We start from the raw sequence: 20,457 nt of genomic DNA, 5'->3' as shown, positions 1-20,457 counted from the left end.
TGTCAGTGTTATTAAAATAATCCTAATGTTCAGAAAGAAGGAGGCGGGACTCTTTGGTTCTCAGTGACTCTAAAAGCCACCTGAGGTTTCCACTTACTTCCTTGCAAAGCACATAATTTCCATTACATTATCTGGAAAAAAAATGCTCGTTTTGCCATTTATATGTAACCTTTGGTGCTAATTTCTTTCGTGCCATGTTTAGTGAGCTCCTGCTTTGCTTGAAAAATGGCTTCATTTTAAGATGACTGGGTAGAAATGCAGGAAAACTCATACATTATAAGTTTTACTTTTGAATGTTTAAGGTTATATTCCAGAAAACTCTTAATTGTGTGGTTCAATCCACTGGGATCTCATAGGTCAATGGGAAATGCATTCCGTTCTTGAATGGCAATCCAAGGAATAGATTTGAGAATGGAAAATGGTGGGTCAGAAGGGCAGCATTGTTTCTTCTGAGCCTCTCTCAAAATGCATAAAGTCATGCTGACTTTCTCTCCATCATGCAGTATACCCAGATTTGCCATTTTTGCTAGGAGGTCTAGAGGCGCCCCATATATTCTTATATACAAGCAGTACTCCCATCACCATGTAGAAGATAAGGGCTGCATGCAAAAGTATAATAATAATGGGGATTGCACATGAGTGGCATGGTTAAGGAGATGCCATGTTTACTTTTAAGTTTTTCCAAGCCACATCCCTTGCAGTGCATTAATCCACTTGACCTCTGAAGTGGTATGTGGGGCTGGAGGTATTAGAAATGTGAGAATTATTGGCAGTTCTTTGCATCCCAGCAGCTGCAATGGAAATCTGGTGGTTTTACTGTCAGCAGCAGTGACTGCATGCCAAGTGTTAGCCTAAAGTTTAAAAGAGTTCTCCAAGGTGCTGATCTTATTTTGCACATAGGAGTCAGCAATCTAGATACAGTAGAGTCTCACTTATCCAACATAAATGGGCCGGCAGAATGTTGGATAAGTGAAAATGTTGGATAATAAGGAGGGATTAAGGAAAAGCCTATTAAAGGTCAAATTACGTCATGATTTTACAAATTACACACCAAAAACATCATGTTTTACAACAAAATGACAGAAAAAGCAGTCCAAAAGACGGTAACGTTACTGTATTTATGAATTTAGCACCAAAACATTGCAATATATTGAAAACTTTGTCTTAAAAAATTGGCTACTAACAAATTGACTACAAATAAAGATAGAAAGGCATAAAATGAACTTACAGTAAAAACTTTGTTGGAAATTAAATCCATAAAAAGTTCAATCCTTGCTGCCTAGATAAACAGCTGTGGATCGGGGCGGGAGGCAAACTGCGTTGGATAAGCGAATGTTGGATAAGTGAGAATCTACTGTATCAGAAAATCCTTAAAATTGAGAATGAAACCTAGAATAGATTCCCCACTTCAGTGAAATCAATGATACAACTCTCTACTGCAACCGTTCTTTATCAGAGAGGGATTGTTTTTAGTTGCTGTAGGACTGGGAGGCTCTCATGTGACCCTTAAGACGAAATAGAAGTTTTAATTCCCAAAATCCCAGTTATTGGTTATGATCCTGGGACTTGTAGTTCAACAATAGCTTGATGGCCACTGTCACTGATATTAACTGTATATCCTCCATTCTAAGACATATGTGCTCTCTCTCTATTATATATATATATATTCTGTTGGTGGTATTGAAATTAATGTACGTCTCACAATCAGTGGCATCTTAGAATCAAGTACACTGGACAGAACTCACACTCTTCCACATTGATAGTTGGATTAAAGGAACTCTTTGATGTTTCTTTTCTCACACATTAAAGTCAACAGTCCAGTTTCTTCTGTAACTGAAGATGCAAAACATATTCTTCATGAGACAAAATGTACAGTGATTGTGTTTAGTTCTGCACTAACAGAGAAAGTGCAAACATGTGTCCTGTCACCTTCTTGTAGCACCGATTTTACTTATTCTGAACATCATGTTCTTTTCTGGTATATAATTCCATTTCTAGTTGTTTTTAAACCAAGTGTTGTCAGTTTCTTGGCAATTGTAGTGAAGGCTAAGAAAGAGCCAGGTGTTCTGCCCTCTGCAGTTTCTCTGCTTTATGATTTTCTGCTAATAGATGCTATTCTTTCTTGTTTGTCTCTTCTGCTACTGTTTTACCATTGTTTTGAATGCTAGCTATATTAGCAGAGGTCTTCCAAAGAGTATATCATTATCTTTGAGCAAATGTGTTTTTCTTAAAAAAAAAATCAGCATGCCATCTGTCTCATTCTGTATCAGAGTCACCATCAAATGTTTTTGCTAGTTTAGTGGATTATAGCATTAGCAAATAAATAAAACACAAAATGCCATTCGGGATTAGGATACCATTTCAATACACAGTTATGCTACTGTACATAAATAAAGTGTTGCTTCTTTTGGTATCTTGTGAAAACACACATTCATCCTTGTGGTGCATAGACTTGATAAAATATTTTTTTAATGTACAGAATACGATTGTTTTTGTGTCCCTTTATGGCTGTTCTTCTAGTTTTTGCAAATGCTGCATGCAATAGTATCTGGTTAAATTTATTTAAGCTAAAATTTGTTTGCTTAATTTGTATAGACCATTTTTATAAGCATTTGGACCTGAGAGCTAATTGAAGCAATTGAAGATTTTGGGTTGTTGGTATGTCTATCAGGTTGTTGTTGGTCATTTGCAGAACTCACCGAATAATGTGTGTGAACGATGTGTTGATCAACAGGGAACTGATAGAGGCAAAATCTTGGGCCGTCACCCATGAGCCTGATGGCTCTCAATCTGATACTTCAATCCAGCTGAATGTTGTTCTTTTGTAGTTGGAAGGGATTTGTCTGTGTGTAACAGGAATCTGAAACTTGTGACCCTCCAGATTCTGGTGGAGTCTTTCTGTCAAAATCCCATCAGCCAACATGTTTGATGGATTGATGGAAACAGAAATCTAGCATTAACCAGAGAATCACAGTTTCTTTATCACTGAACTCAAAGGAAAGATTTACTGTTGTTCCTACCTTTCAGTATGTAACTGTAGAATACTGTCTCTCTTCTGAAAGCCACTAAATGAGTCAACTTACAAACAGACAAAAAGAAGTATACTAAAATATACTTGACATGAACAAATGTGAAAACTTGTCCTACAAAGCACTTCTGATGAATCTGTTAGGATGAAAAGCCTTCCTCGCTTTTTCAGGTTTTGTGCAACTGTCTTTATGTATGGTTTTGATACTAAATCACACATCTATCAAATTCCTGTATCAGCCTATCATGCCAATCTCTTGTTTCCACCCCATGTGATGGTGCATTAAGTGGCCATCATCATTTCCAACACTTTCATTTCCATCTCTCCTCCATCTCTTCAGATTTGGCACTGTCTTAAAGAAGATAGAAATGTACGCCGAGGGATAAATAAAAGCAGCTGTGTTGGCTTTGGTTACATTAAATTAGTTCTAATGAAGAGAAAAACCTTAAAGGGGCAGATCACTGAACTTTTTAACAAATGCTGGGGGATTGTGGATGTACAACATTATGTTGCTTGGTCTTGAGATGTGATGACTTGAATTGGGATGAGCAAGTGTCTGTTCTCACATTACAGAAAGGTTTTGTTTGAGTGCTTTGGAAATACAGTAGAGTCTCACTTATCCAACATAAACGGGCCGGCAGAATGTTGGATAAGCGAATATGTTGGATAATAAGGAGGGATTAAGGAAAAGTCTATTAAACATCAAATTAGGTTATGATTTTACAAATTAAGCACCAAAACATCATGTTATACAACAAATTTAACAGAAAAAGTAGTTCAATATGCAGTAATGCTAAGTAGTAATTACTGTATTTTCGAATTTAGCACCAAAATATCACAATGTATTGAAAACATTGACTACAAAAATGTGTTGGATAATCCAGAACGTTGGATAAGTGAGACTCTACTGTATGTGCATTTTTCTGATCTAGCTTCAGTTTCCGTTTTGTATTGAGCTACTTAAAACTCAGATATTCAGAGCAGGTGTATACAGCTGTGGAAAAGTGCCAAACAATGAATGTGGAATGTCTCTGTTCAATCTCAGTTGCTTTGAATCTTTCCAGCTTACAAATGAAAATGTATTTTAAATGGATGTTCACTGTAATAATTTATTTTCCTTTGACTTGTACTTTCCCAGTTTCCCCTGCCCATGGAGCCCGCCCAGCATCCTGGAGCTACTTTCCCCCCTGTACGGTTTCATTTATTCCTTTTCATTCTGTCTAATTTTGTATTTAATCGAGTCAGTATCTGAGAGCTATGGAAGGAAAACACCATTGCATTTTTTATTCCTTACATTTAAAATACAGAGCAAAGAGAGAGAAATGGAAATGGCAGTAATTTGAAATATTCTTGTTGCTAATTTTATTTTTTTAGGGATTGTTGTAATTACAGTTGGAACCTATTTAATCACAATATACTGTTACAATCCTAGACTCAAAGATGTATTTATAACTGTATCTACAGATATATCATCCAGGGGTGTTCTTTTCACCAACTTTCATAATGAAAGGATATTAAATGTAGAGTAATTTCTGGAATAAGGTATTTCCGATGTTCAAGTTTTCTCTTTTTTCAAAATGGAAAGTGAAGACATCACTATCAGCTTCAACCCCCAAATTAATGTCTACTTCTTTTTATCATCAAGGCTGATTCACAGTTGTAAATGCTTGCCTTTTGAGCAGATCTCAACAGCATAGTTTCCGCTTTTAGAAACATATCTTAGGCATATTCCGTTTTAATATTACATTTTTTGTAATATTAAGGAAAACATTTCATAATATTGGTGGTTGTTACGGAAAATTAATTACCCGCATCGTGATTTGAGATTGTAACAATACAAGGAATCTTGAGTTGTTTTGTTTGTGAATGTATTAATGCTCACAAAGAAAAGTATCTCAGGAGACAAATTGCCAAAGTATTCATATTTTCATTATGAAACAGAGCATCTTTCTTCTATCAGTGTTAGCAATTATAATGGTAATGTTCTGAACTCCAAAGAAGAATGTATGGATCTCATCACACTAGAACTTGGATCCACTAAAGCTTGGATCCACTTTAAATCCACTTTAGGGAGGAGGCTTTAAACAGCTCAGCCAGACAGGTCCTGGGCCCCTGACCAAAGTACAAACCCCAGAATCCTGCAGGAGACAGAGACCGGATTTAAAGTGGATTAATGCTCCAGTGTGATGAGACACCATGTTGGCATTTTTGTGTGTGACTACAACTTTGGTTGTCTCCCTATGTGTGTCCGGGTTCACTAATGTTGGAGAACAAATCTTGCAAATCATCATTATAGGATCACCTTAAGATTGTCACAAAATGCGCACAACAATAACAATGAAAAAGATGGAGAAGCACTGCCCTCTTCTCAAAGATTTCATTGTGGGCTAAATTTTTCAGCATGCATCGCTTTCTTACTTGGCCTCAGCAGTGGCTGTCATTGGGTGACAGCTTTACTACCTAGTTAGTCAAGCTTTTCTTTAAAAGATTTCAGTTTGCTATTAGATTATTTTGCTAGAGAGATATGTCTGTAATGAAGAGTTTAAGCAAGAGGTTTTGCTTTCAAAATTTCAAAATGTATCTCTAATATTAATATATAGTCACATATCAGTGTGGCTATTATACTTTTGACAATGTAGTGTCAAGCTCACAAAAGTGTATTGTTTTCCCTAGTAGACACTGAGGCATAAAAAAGGTAAAAGTTTTCCCCTGACGTTAAGTCCAGTTATTTCCGACTCTGGGGGTTGGTGCTCATCTCCATTTCTAAGCCGAAGAGCCGGCATTGTCCATAGACACCTCCAAGGTCATGTGGCTGGCATGACTGCATGGAGCGCCCTTACCTTCCCGCCGGAGCGGTACCTATTGATCTACTCACATTTGCATGTTTTCGAACTGCTAGGTTGGCAGAAGCTGGAGTTAACAGCGGGCGCTCACTCCGCTCCCCAGATTCGAACCTGCGACCTTTCAGTTTGCAAGTTCAGCAGCTCAGCGCTTTAACACACTTTGCCACCGGGGCTCCACCGAGGCATATGTAGCTGTAAATCTATTGGTTCAGTTTTGAATATACGATGCTTACCAAACCTTATTTGTGAGATGGAAATATTGTGTTCTGTAGATTGTTCAAAGACCCTGGCAGATTGTACATGAAAAATCATAATAACACTCTCTAGTGTACTGTGGATGAATTTTAGCCAGTATGTTTGTCATGCATATACTCCTCTCATAAAAAGAAAGAAAGGAAGGGCTGCAAACATTTGTATTACCCTGGAAGAAAATAATAGCAAACATTGATCAGTGTTGGTTTTAATATCAGGCGACATTGGTTATATTCACAGGTGGCAGAGAGTAAATATGGATTCTAGGGATGACATTTCTGTTTTTAAATTCCTATCTCTATACTAAGAATGGGAGGATTTTCAATCTTCTAGATGTTTTGGAATTTCAGCTTCAATAATCCTTCATCATTAGCTATGCTATAGGGCTACTGGGAATTGTAAGCCAAGTATATCTGAAGGGCTACAATTCCCCTGCCCAGCATAGAAACAAAAACTTGCTAAGCTGCAGAGGTATGAAATATTTTCAAATCAATTTAATTTTGTATTGAACTTATTTTTCCTTTTCTTGCTTCACTTTCCCTTTCTCCCCCACAACTGCATGCAGATTTGGAGATGGATAGTGTAAAGCAAGGTTCAGCCTATGTTTCAGAGCCTTTGAACCAATCCCATCTGAGCTCAGGTAGAAGATATTATATATAGTAAACTGTAGTTTGGTAAGTGTGCTAACCCAGAGCCTAACATTGTCTGTACTAGCAATAATACCTACTAAATTTGGTGTTAGAAGATATAGTTCCGGTTATGTCCAAGCACTTGTTTTCTAATAGCTGGCCAATGAGTCTTAAGTTCTGACATGTGCATGTATCTGTGAATAGAATATTTGTCTTGGTAGGTGTATTATGCCTCATAAATCAATGAGATCACAACTAGAATCAAGCTTTTATTCCCAAAAGGGACTCATAAACTGCATATGTCCTGTGCTTGCCAGTATGTGTGCGAACGTTTAGTTATATCTGGATGCAACAAATTTCCAGAATAGACATGTTGTCTTCATGGGGGGCAAGGGAGGGCAGGTGAAATATGATCGAAACCCTGTTGTTCAATGGCAGCTCAAATACCATATTACACATGCAGCTGCAAAGCTATAACTGGGAACGGTGATGCTGTGGTTGTCATGACTACATTGCAAAGGCTTGTGAAGATGAACATCTATTGGAGTAAAAATAACCAAGGCATGGTTTTGTGAGTCATGGAGGCTGGATAATCTGCCTCCATTAAAACAGTTGTTAACTGTTAGTTCGGGTTATCCATCCTCCTATGCTGTTTATTTATAAAAACTGTGAGAAAATGGTAGAAAGGTCAGGCTTAGCTTCAGTGGTTTTTGTTTCTTGAATTATTTTAGGCAAAATGTGCCTCTGATGAGATGAAACATGATTAATGTTGGATAACCTCAGTCAGTGGATGGAATCAAATTGAAGAACTATTTATATCCAGTCTTCAATAACATATCTACAACTTTTATCTGATCACCTTAAGCAAAAATGCTGATGATACTCTCATTAAGTTACCTTACAAGTGGAGGAGCAAGGTCCCATCACAAATTATTCTGTGAAAAAGAATGAAAGGCTTTGTTTGGCCTAAAGCAGGATTGAGCAAGAGAGGGAGAGGAACTAGAATTATAAAACTGAGAAGGTGAGTAAAGATGCAGATACATCCACTACTGGATTAGTTGTAGGAAAAGTTCAAGATGCCATTTTACTACACTGTTGCGTATGATGGGACTTTGGCACCAATGGATTTTGTTATCCATAGGGGATCTAAACCCCAGTGGATATTGAGAGCCCACTGTACTCTACCAATGGCTTTGCATCTTGCATGGTTGTGTTTCAAGCATTGCAAAGTCAAGCAGTGGATTCTATTCTAAATGCTCAAACTCTGTATCATATGAATACATCTGAGCATTATTCCATGTACTCAACCTAATAGACAAAACTGAACAACAGATTTAACATGTCAGCATATGGCTTCAATTCTTTTTCCCCCTTTGTAGGAGCTGGTGATGAGTCATTACACCGCAGTGTGTTTGATCTCTTAAATCTAAGTAGATTATTTTTAAACAAAACCAAAATATATGTATGATACAACTCCTTTTACATACACCCTCTATTTACTTAGACATGTTTTCTTTTAAGTATAATTTAGTTGTCATACACCAGCTACTTTGCAGGTGCTCATTGAGACTTTAGAGCTCATCATTCTTGTATCCCATGTTAATTGCCTTAACATTGCTTCCAAGATATAAATTATATAACAAATAACAGAAGTTATGATATGTTACCTTCCCCTTTGCTAGCACTAAAATTTATAGAAAAAGCTCCTATTTCTACTTTTAGTGCCAAACGCTGTACTCCTAATTCAAATAATTATAGTCCTGGATGATTACAATAGCACGTTAATAGAGCTTGGAATGGCATCAAAAGCTGTGTGATTCAGTCGGTACAAAAAAAAACCCACCATGTTCTGAAGTCCTATAAAAATGTCAAATTATTGGTTTTCACCTTGCAAAGGAGAGCCAAATATAGTGTCTTTGTCTCATCTAATTTACAAAGTTTGTTGAGGAAGCCATCTATTTTTCATTCTGACGTAACCTGTGTGCGTAAGTGTCTTCAAGTCACCCATTGACTTATGGTGACCCCATGAATTAGATAATGTTTTCTTAGGCAACGATACACAGTTCCTTCTTCTGAAAGCGTATCACACCTGCTCAGTTTCTAAGAGCATTGTATAGTTAGTGTTTCCCTCACTGTGGGCCATTCTTTTGTTTTCTATAGATTTGTTTCTGTAGATGAAATGGTTCCATTTCTATACTGAAGGTTTCTGGTGATTAATTTCTTCCAAGTACCTTAAGAGTAGCATTCCCCTCCTTGACAAAAGTTTCTTACCTGAATGAATCTGTTATCCTTTCATCTCTTTGGTAGCTTCAGATATTTCTTTCTCATCTAAGCACATCAACAGCTAAGCATTCGTTCAACTTGAGTGCATTTGTGTCCTCAGACAGAGTACTACTTGTCTTTGTCCTCTGCTCTAATCTAGAAGCCGATTGAATACCTTCTGTCCTTGGAGCCTCATCTTCCAGCAGTGTTTCTAATTTCATTTTATATTATTTCATCATAGAATTTTCATGGTAAAATATATATACACACACACACACACACACACACGCACACACGCACACACATACATACACAGAAGTAGAATAATAGAATCATAGAGTTGCGATAGACCTCTTGGGCCATCCAGTTCAACCCTGCCAAGAAGCAGGAAAATTGCATTCAAAGTAAAGTAGTTCACTAGTAGCAACTACTTATCTGCAGTACTAACAGGAATTAGTTGAAGTGCCACTTCTGTTGCCATCAGTGTGCCCTCCTCCACTACTGCCATAGTGGGTTCTACTTAACACACCAGAAATATATGAGGGAGCAGTTTGTGTATAGCTGTTTGGTTGGTTTTTGGCTGCATACCAGCAGAATTATGTATGCTTTATACATTCTGAAACTCGTGGCGATTACTCACATAATTATGTGTGCCTGGGGACACATATCTAAGTGTACCCAATTTTAATTTTGCCCTTGACCATTCTTCTCCCACCTCAAAGCGCGCACACACATATTCCCAGTTTTATGTTTCTGATCAGTTAATTTTATCTTTACAAGCTGTATACAGTAATTTCTTCAACCTCATTTGTTGTTGTCATGTTCATTACATGAATGTCAAATGAGTATAAATTGGCTATGCATCACAGCTAATATGATTTGACAGCCATTTACGCTGGCAGTTAACTAACACACTGGCCACTTGAGAAACGAATCTGGGCACTGAATGGATGGCAAGGATTGAAAGTTCAGCTTCTGTTCTTCCTTCTTCACAATTTCTTTTGTAACTCTAAACTCATGTTCTCAGAAAGGGTGGGTTTTAATTTAACTTAATGTTTGGCACATATCTTTAAGATGTAGTCCCCCTTTCTTCCTAATAGTTTATTAGTCAATAGAAAAGGTTTATCAGTTTTATACAGTTTTATAATAGTTTATTAGTCAATAGAAAAGGTTTATCAGTTTTAGTCGCCAAAGGCTAATCTTAATAAAGATAGCCCACCACCCCAGTAATGTAAGGTTGCGTCCAGACATCTTTATGGCTTTATATCACGATCCCTCTGAAGGCTCATGTTTTGTGTGTATAAAATTGAGGTGATTTTGTATTGATACACTCTTGCCTTCTCCAATATGTATCTTTAAAATATTCACTGACTATGGAAATGTTGGCAGTGTGCAAAACATTTAATATTCTTTGGCTCTAGAGAAGATGATTCTTACTCTGTCCAAATTTGTTAAGATGACAACTGGAACGCGCGACGAAAAGAACACAGATGGCTTCCATACTGGAAGCATATGGGACACAAGTTTATTGCATAACTTCAAATCCACTGCCAATAATTATATTCGTTATTTTATTTTTTAGCTCATTATAGCCTAAAAGCGTAACATCTCTTGCTTTATATATATACCTATGGTGTTTTTACATGCCTTCAAAACAACTTTAGTGATCTGTTTTGGGGGTGGCCAGTTGGCGAGATTTCTTCAGAGAAGTTTTGTCATTCCCTTCCTCTAAGGTTGACAGAATAGGACTTGCCCAAGGCCAGGTTCCTTGCTAATCAGGAATTTATGCCCTGGTTTCTCAAAGTCCAAATCTAACCATCAGAATAGCCCACCACATTGGCTTTATTTTTGTGCACCATTTACATGGTTTGGAGAAGGGCAGTGCATGGCCACAGTGCTGGTTTTGATGCAAAGAATGGTGCATGCCGCCTAGGAATATGAGATAATTTTGCAATTAGAGGGAGTGCAGGCTATTTTAAGCTAGGAGAGGATCTCTTTTTTGGCAAAATAATATTAGCAAAACTTAAGTGCCATGGGAATGAGAAGGACAGTTTGTCTTCCACCTTGAAATAAAAAAGAGAGGAGTAGGACCAAGTCTCCCCTCCCCCCCCCCCCTTTCTACCTTGTTGTTATTGTTGTTCAGAGACTGGATGGCATATGTCAGGAGTGTTTGATTGTGTGTGTCTGCATTACATTACCTCTCCCATTTTGAAATATTCTGCACTTTGGCCCAGATCCGTGTTTTAGTCTCCCGTTTTTAACATTTTATGCTGTATGTTGATTTTTATGACTGTTTTATTGATGCTGATGTTTTATTGTTGGGATATTTGTTTCATTGTTTTATTGCTGTTATTATATTGTTGTGTCGGGCAAGGCCCCATGTAAGCTGCTCCGAGTCCCCCCGGGGAGATGGGGAGGGGTATAAAAATAAAGTTGTTGTTGTTGTTGTTATTATTATTATTGGACTGAACTTGGGTCTCTTCCAATTCCATGATTCTATGTTGTTGGTGATGGTTATTGTTGTGTACCTTCAGGTCGTTTCTGGCACGAAGTCCCAAAGGCTAACCAAATGACAGGACTTTAACAAAATTGATTTAAAAGAGGTTTTCTGTTGACTTCCTCTGAGCTGAGGGAGTGTGATTTCCCCAAGGATAATGTATAAAGGTTTCAGGACTACTTGCAGTGTCCCTTCAAACATCAGCTCTTACTGCCTTGGGTCTTTTAAGAAGTAAAGCTTGAAGTGGGTATATGGGCAGAGGCTACTCTTGTATTCAACAATGCACAACATGGGAAGATCGGGCACCAGGGAAATGGAGACAGGGATGTTGAGACCAACATTAGTGTGTGTGGCCTTATATTTCTGACACATACCCACACCTAACAATAAATAGCACATCTCAATTGGTGTGGTTTCACCACATGTAATCATGACATTTGAGCAGACCAGGACAGAAGGGTGGTTCAGGAAGGTGCCCAAAAGGGATGTGAATGCCATGTATCCTTGAGGGCATTTGGAGGAAAACTGGTGGTTGTTGTTACCTGGTGGAAGTGGGTGCAGTGGGAGGTGGTACAGTCCTCTAAGGTCTCCTGTAGGGTTCATGGAGAACCCTAGCCTCCCACAGTTGCCCACTCCGAGCTAGACTTCCTTCTTGGCTTCTCTTCCTATCCTCCACCACCATTTAGAGTAGGAACAAATTAGAGAAGTGTAGCTGCGCATTGCTAACCATGCAGTAAGTACTGAAGTTCATTTTTGCTGGAGTAGTAAAGGTAAGGTATGTCAGATCCCTGTTCAGCCCTGAGGATGAGCCTAATCTATTTCACAAGTTTGTTGTGTTCATAAACTAAAGGTTGGTAATGATGATAATTTTACTATTCCTGCCCTACAATTCCATTATAATCAAGGGTCTACAGACTGATCATTTTAGGAAATCACTCCCACAGACATGGGAGAAGTCAACATTGGTTCTTCTTTGTGTTCTTAGAGTCACCCACAAAGGCTGTTCTGTGTCTGTGCAAAGCTGTTCAGAAACCTTCTCAAGCTGAGCAGTCTGTTTTGATGGGAACCCTGTCCTGTTCTGCTCATGTCTCGGCAAGATTCCCAGTCTTTCCCTCACTTCCTTTCCCTCTTTTGCAGCTGCAGCAGTTCATTAAGGAACCTCTTCTGACTTCTCCAGCTTTCCTTAAACCTTTCCTGGGAACATTGCTTTCATTTGTTTGGCAACAGAGAAAATAATTGACTTACAGCCAAACTCTGCATGTTTATTCATATGTTGTGGCACTGTCGTGTTTCATTTCCTGGTGCGCTTATTTGCTGCCACCACTTATAAATGGCAAGAGAGTCTGTAGATGGGCTCATCCCCGACTGTAGCAGCAGGACCCTGCATCGCACAATTAAAACATCATCATCATGATACAGATGTCAGTAGTTTGGGAACACTTTGCACCGCCGTATGTTCAGCTCTCTTGATTGTGGACCAGCTGCACAAATGGAGAACGTCACTGCTTATTCAAGACACTTTTTTGGACTACTCTTTCTTCCGGTTTGGGAGTTAAGAGTCCAGAGCAATTATTTTATTAAAATGCTTTTTTAAAAAACCCCAAGAACAGGTTGTATCGTTTTTGGTATTTATTATTTACTGCCTTTTTGCAAATTTATATCTTTATAGTTCAGTTACATTGTTTTTAATAATCTGAAACTGTTGTAGCTATTTAATAATGTATTTACAAATATTCCACCACACCTATTTTTTTATTTAACTAAACCAGCTACTTCATTTCACTTTCTTACTAGGCTTTGGTATGTGTAATACATTGTACTACACAGCGATGCTAGCAAGATGTTTATTTTTTAATGATGACTGATAACTTCATAACTCTCTTGTCTCCAAGCAGTTAAAATTTGGCAGGTCAAGCTGGTTGCAATTTATGCCTAAGAGCTAGCCATCTTTATTCTTTATTGAGGAGAAGTAACAGAACAGAAAGAAAGAACTTCAAAGTTTCTGGGATATAATGGAATGCTTATCCACCGAAAGGTTTTGGATGTTTTTTTAAAGCTTGATATGTTTTGTATTTTCATCCTTTCTCAAGTGCTACGGAGAACTGGCATGAAGAATTGTTGCATGTCTTTATTCCATTTCCTTTTCTCTTTTCTTCAAGCTTGTGTAAGATAGTCTAAACTGGCATGTAGCAATCCACTGTCTATATGTAGCTCCCCACCAAATCCCTGGTGTGAATGTGAATAGGTGAATGTCAAGGTGGTAGGAATAGGAGATGTGTGAGAGTTTGTTTAATCAGAATCACCACAGAAAGCTCTTGATTTTTTTTATTGTGTCTGAAGTGACTTAAGAACATACTGCAAGTCGCTTCTGGTGTGAGAGAATTTGCCATCTACAGAGATGTTGCCCAGGGGACGCCCAAATGTGTTAACATCCTGCTGGGAAGCTTCTCTCATGTCCCCGCAAGCTAGAGCTGACAGACGGGAGCTCACCCCACCTCACAAATTCGAATTGGCAACCTTCCGGTCAGCAACCCAACCTTTAGGTCAGCAGTCCAGCCGGCACAAGGGTTTAATCCATTGCGCCACCACAACTCCTTCAGTTCTTGGTAAGAAGACTGGAAGTAGCAGGAGCATCTTTTTTGCTTGGCCTGCCAACCTTTGGTCTACTTAAAATATCTTTTCACTCCTGTTTGGTCTGGGGAACTGGGAATATGGTTGTCAGATGCAGCCTCCTTGTACTTTCTCTGTCATCAAACATTTCCTTTGAAACAAAACTAGAACCAGAAAACATAATTACTTCTCATTTGAGCCTGATCATTTCTGTTAAGCAAGGATTTCACAGGACTTCTTGCTCCCCCATGTTTAGTACCTTATACTTATTGAACTTGAGAGCAGTATTGCTGAAGTTTGGTATGATCTTTGAGAATACTTGGATTTGCACAGTCGTTGCACATACTGCCACGTTGCAGGCTTCAGATGTCTGCCAGCGTCACCCTGAGAAATGCCTGCAGGATCTTAAGGAAAGACGGCTGCTCCTGTGTTACACAGATGGGCATTAAAACAAGTTGATACCATTAGACATTTTAAGTGATGTAGGTCATTCTTATTAAATGAAGTCAAGTGCTTACTTCAAATAATAGTGGATATATTATTTCAAATCTAACCGAATGAGGTTAATATTCCATTTTAATAGCATCACTTCCCTTCTTTTAACCATCTGCAGTTCTTGGCACGCTGCAGCAATTGCAGTTGTGAAGCCAGAAAAAGTGGGGGGGGGGGGGGGGGGAGTAGATTTTAGTCAATGTTCGCTGCCAAGCAGCATTGCAGTTTTCAATAAGTCTATCCAAACAGCTGAAAAACTATTTAATGGGAAACTCTATATATTCTTTGTCTCAAACAGAATGTGTCTTGTATGTTTACATGTGTTTTTGAGTTGCCTGTTGACTTATGGCAATTCCATGAATTTCAAAGGATTTTCTTAGGCAAGGAGTATCCAGAGGTGCTTTTTTCAGTTTCTTCCTCTGAAATATAGTCTACAGCACCTGGCATTCATTGGCAGTCACCCATCACTCCAGAAGTGACTCAAGTTGCTCCTGACACGGAAAAAAAAAACCCCATCCTAGTGCTAACCAGAACTGATCCTGCTTACCTTCCAAGATCAGACAGCTTTTAGTGCCTTTCATGTATATAGCTCTTAAAGGCTGTGTTAATGTAGTTTAAATCATTTTTAATCAACCCAGTTATATTTGCCAGATTGACCAAAGCTAGTTAACTTTCCTTAAATCAATTTAGCTTCATCCATTTCTCCAGAGAGGAATCAAATAATACATATAGCTGGCAATATTTGATCTTTTGCCAGCTCATCATTATAAGCACTTCAGCTCATTTTATCCAGGGCAGAATCTGAGGCACTTGCTTGCAGAAAAGCAATCCATTGTATTTTCTGAGATCCCCTCCCACTCAGGGCTCTAACAGCAGTGATTTCAATGCAACTCCCTAGTGATCTCCTTGCGATCTGAATGGCCATATGTAGTGAATCATCTTCTTTAATAGCCTCCCTGCTTGGTTCCCTCCCCCTTCCTGTTATTTCAATTTGTGGATGGACTAGGCTTGTTGTCTGGTTCCCAGGTTACTCCACGCAATGCTTTCCAGGGAAGAGAGAAGGAAGAATGAGAGAGAGATGCAAAAGAGCTTCAGATCCTGAGTTCGGGGAGTCACCTGAGCAGAGGAGTGGCTCTCCAGGGTGGAGCGTAGACCAGCGTAGCTTGTTTCTCAGGGGTGAGTGAGATCTTTGGGAGGAGCCTTCTCAGATCACAGATACGCAGCAGCAGTGTATGTGTCACCGGGAGGCACTGAGCTCACCTATAGATGCACCAGGGAGAGGCAGCCAGAGAGGTTTTCACAGTAGAGGAAGACAGTTGAGCCGAAGGGGGACATTATTCCTTGTGGATATTTGCAGGAGACAAATTCATGTTTGCGCCTGACCTTCCAGCCTGGCTGGTTGTGATCGTTTGTGGCTGGAAAGCTGAGCTGTTTATAGAACTCCATTGCACTCTTTGAACAGCCACAGTCTGGTCTCACCAGGTACTGAGACTGCTTTCGAAAAGAAATCGGACTGCAGTAGAGGACAACAAAGGTAAGGCAGTGCCCCGTAACCTCTTTTGGGCAAATAGCTTTGCATTTTGTTTGTTTGTTGATGTAGTGCAATGTTTGAGATATTTGTGTCGTACAGAGACAGGTTTAAAATACCCTTCTTCCATCACATAGAGATACAGAGCGCCTGGGAGTGGTTTTTTCTGATTTGTCCCAGGGAGACAAATTCATTATGCCAACACAATGTGGTCAGTCAAGCATCAGAAGGAATGTAGTAGACTGTTTTATAGGCAACAACATATTTCACTGTGCTGATCCAAATCATTTTTTTTCTCTCTTGCTGCTAAGGGGGAGAAAAACAAAACAAAACCTGTTACTCAAGAATAGTGAATAATGTCTTGTTATGTGGGACTGCAACTGTTGTATCTAGACAAACTAGTTTTCTTGTTTTAAGTGAGGTTGGAGTTGTTGGATCTGTGCCCTGGAGCCATTTGCCTGCCTCTGAGCTTCTTTCCTTAAGCCAATAAAGCCATTTTAAGAAGTACTCCTTCTCTTGAGCGGTATTAATTATAGAGACTTTAATTGTTTGTTTGCCTCTTCCAGAAATGCCTGGCCTTCGGTCTGTGTTATTTGTTAACTCCAGAGTGGTTTTTAAAAGTCTTTATTAAAGTAGACATTAGCTCATAGCAAACCACCAGAGAAGACTTAGATAGTGGAAACTGCTTAAACACACTTCATATGCATCTACTGAAAGGCTTGGGGTAAAAAACACAGAGAGCATGAGAGAGATGAAGGAGCCACTTTCTGTTCATTTTCCTTTGCTTTCCTTGATATTCTGCTTTGTGTCATTTACGGGGAATTCAGAAATCTTGAATCAGGGGTTCATTGTCCATTGGACTCCCGCTAGGGACTCCCTAGACATAGGAGTGTGTTTAAATGTGTGCTTGCATTTCAGATCAAAACCATTTTTTCCACAGAAACCTAAGCTGGAGAAATAGATTTTGTATTCAATTGAAGTGATTTTGCATTCAATTCCTCTAGTTTCTCCTAATCGCCAATGTATAGCTATCTGCTTTCTTATAATAGAGAACACATTCTTGTTTCTGCTATTCTTGAAGTGCACCCTTTGCACATCACATTTTCTTCATTGGTAGGTAGTAAACAAAATGTAGAGGAGCACCTGGTGGTGCAGCGTGTTAAAGCGCTGAGCTGCTGAACTTCTGGACTGAAAAGTCGCATGTTCGAATCCGGGGAGCGGAGTGAGCGCCCACTGTTAGCCCCAGCTTCTGCCAACCAAGCAGTTTGAAAACATGCAAATGTGAGTAGAACAGTAGGTACCGCTCCGGTGGGAAGATAACGGCTCTTCATGTAGTCATGCTGGCCACGTGAACTTGGAGGTATCTAAGGACAATGCCGGCTCTTCGACTTAGAAATAGAGATGAGCACCAACCCACAGAGTTAGACACAACTGGACTTAATGTCAAGGGAAAACCTTTACCTTTACCTAAATGTAATTTGGAGATTATATACACTATGTCCTATGTTCCAAAAAAGGTAAACACTTAAAAGTAGCTAAGAAGTTTCCCCTAATATATGAAGCATTTGTAATATGCAGAACTAGATACCTATCTCTAGGTGATTACATGAATTTTACATGTGAGATGATTTTATGGAAGAATGTTTTTTAATCTTGCCTTGAGTGTTATGACAAAGTGCACATGATAATCTGTGTATATTTTACTCAGCATATTGTATTTAACATTGGCACCTGTCAAGCCCTGCTATCACCAGCGACTTGATGGAGGCAAGGGAGAGGCAGTTAAGGGGCCACACGTGACGCCTCCCATATGGTTGTTGCTGGGCTTATGTTTGGGAGTTTGTGCAATCCAATATGGCCCTGGAATCCAAAGAAGATGTATAGGCTTGGCCTAAATGAACATAATGCTAAAGCATTGTTTATTTTTACCTGAAGACTTTCCATTGCTGTTTTCTATATCTTTTAAGTCCATTTTGTACTATCATTTTTTACCTTCTGCAACTTGTCTCCCCACCGCCACTTTAGTATTTCTTTGGCATCCATCTTCTTGTACCACCACTGTAGCAGAATTGGATTTTTAAAAATCATTTTGAAGTTGCCATGGAAACATGTGACAAGGCAGAAGGCAGAACCTCAAATATGCTTTTCCTTAGCATGCCCGGCACATACTGCTTAATAATGAAAGCACCAGATAACGTCCCATCTTCAGGTTCTGTTTCTCAGCTCCAAATGTCACACTATAGCCATGGTTTCCCATATCTTTTGTAGGCCTGCGAGGATCAGATTCTTACTTTCAATATTTGCCTTGCACTAATGAATTAGAATGTTGGGATTCTAGCATTTTTAATGGGTGTGTTTCTAATGTGTTAGGCAAATGGCATGCTATCATTGACCTTATACAGGAAATTTTGTGCAGTTTAGTAGTTTCAGGGTTGGACGGGGACTCTGCGGAACCAGGATTCGAATCCTACCTCAAACATGGAATCTCACTGGAAGAACTTGGGGGAAATCAGACTCTTTCATCCTCAGAAGAGATCAATGGCAAACTGCTTCTGAACAAACCTGCAGAGAATACCATATACAGTAGAGTCTCACTTATCCAACATAAACGGGACAGCAGAATGTTGGATAAGCAAATATGTTGGATAATAAGGAGGCATTAAGGAAAAGCCTATTAAACATCAAATTAGGTTATGATTTTACAAATTAGGTTATGATTTTACAAATTAAGCACCAAAACATCATGTTAGACAACAAATTTGGTAGAAAAAGTAGTTCAATACGCAGTAATGCTATGTAGTAATTATTGTATTTATGAATTTAGCACCAAAATATCACGATATATTGAAAACATTGACTCCAAAAATGTGTTGGATAATCCAGAACGTTGGATAAGCGAGTGTTTGATAAGTGAGACTCTACTGTAGTAGGTTCACCTTAGAGTTGCCATAAGTTGGAAACCTAAAGCCAAAAACCTACTATATCAACCATAAAATTATACTTCACAGAATGCATCATGAACTAAGGAAGTACATTATCACAAGATGCTGGATTCTTCAATTTTATTTGGATCAGGCCATTAAGGCTGGCAACCATAGTAGATAAAGCTGAATCTCTAGGTTCAGTACCATCATGCTGCAGAATATTGTGTCCAAGATATTAGCCTAGAACTTGGGAGATACTGGTTGAGATCTTTCATCAGCCAATATAAGCTTAGTTTAGAAAATGAGACTATCTTCCCTGTTTTTAAAAGGCAAACAATGTGCTTTGCCTTCTTGATTGATTTTCCTTTTAGCATGGTCCTTGTTTCTAATGAAAATGACTTCATTGTTGAACCGAAGCTCCTACTAGCTTTTTCTGAATAGCTTCAGCATTAGCAGTGTGCTTTCTGAAGCATGTTTCATCAAATGATAATGCGTTCCCAAAGCGAATATTGACAATGGAAGAGTAATGTTTTGCTGATGGCTGATGCATTTAGTTCCACTTAATGGGATACTAGAGATCTGGTGCACATTTTCAGGTAGAACATTAGATAATCAAGCTATGAAATAATACAACAAGAGGACTTAATTGAACTTGATTATAGTACAGAGCAAAAAAAAAAAACTCCTTTCCCACATTGAAATAATACAAAACGAAACAACAAACCTCTGTTTTCTATTGAACTCTTAGGCACTACATGCTGAATATTTTTGCTTCCTAAAATTTGTTTTATTCTGATGGCCTGTGCCCCCCGCTTTCTGTCTCTGAAAATTGCCCTCTATTATTGTTTACTTGAAATATTTAGAGCAGCTTCTAGCCAAGGTTGTGGGAGAATGGTGACTGTGATGAGCCTGGAGGAAGATGAAGCTCTCACAATCCATTATTCTTTTCAATTCTATTCCTGTTTTGTTACCCCAATTTACACTATAGCAATTGTATACCTCGTGGCAGAATGTAAGCCACTCTGAGTCCCCTCGGGGAGAAGGGCGGGGTATAAATGCATGTAATAAATAAATAAATAAATACCATAAGTAAATGAGAGCAGTTTTCTTGAACTGCTGTAATTTTTCTAATTGCTGTAGAAGAGACTTGTCACTGGAAGGATGTCCAACCACATCAGAAGAAGTTGCCTCCTTGATCCACAGTCTGTGCAAAGCCTTACATCCAGACAGTGTCAACTCAGGAGTCCAGCTAAGCAGTATTCCATTATTTCTTTCTTCTAAAATGCCATCTTCATTTGTATATTGCTCTTTAGCTGCATCAAGGGATTTCCTTAGTTTATGGATGGATAACATGATGCTTTCCTATTTCCTATAGCTGGGCAGAAATTCTCA

General features: G+C 38.8%; 1 protein-coding gene across 6 annotated transcripts in view; it reads left to right on the top strand.

Annotated features, from left to right (window-relative positions):
- The window catches only part of arhgap32 (Rho GTPase activating protein 32), a 169,347-nt gene that overhangs the window by 109,150 nt on the left and 39,740 nt on the right, over positions 1 to 20,457 (top strand). For 3 of the 6 annotated variants that reach the window (XM_062960952.1, XM_062960953.1, XM_062960950.1), the window contains 2 exons: positions 4,167 to 4,217; positions 6,689 to 6,763. The exons of 1 other annotated variant lie outside the window; for it this stretch is intronic. In XM_062960952.1, coding sequence (XP_062817022.1) covers positions 4,167 to 4,217; positions 6,689 to 6,763 — 126 coding nt within the window. Of the gene's footprint in view, positions 1 to 4,166; positions 4,218 to 6,688; positions 6,764 to 14,809; positions 16,148 to 20,457 lie in introns of those variants that run through there. 2 more of the 6 variants (XM_062960951.1, XM_008114362.3) reach the window with 2 other exon arrangements.

The sequence above is a fragment of the Anolis carolinensis genome, unplaced genomic scaffold (assembly GCF_035594765.1).
Source record: "Anolis carolinensis isolate JA03-04 unplaced genomic scaffold, rAnoCar3.1.pri scaffold_8, whole genome shotgun sequence".
Classification (NCBI taxonomy): Eukaryota; Metazoa; Chordata; class Lepidosauria; order Squamata; family Dactyloidae; genus Anolis; species Anolis carolinensis.
The sequence above is the reverse complement of the archived record's forward strand: the minus strand, read 5'-3'. Positions and strand labels throughout refer to the sequence as shown.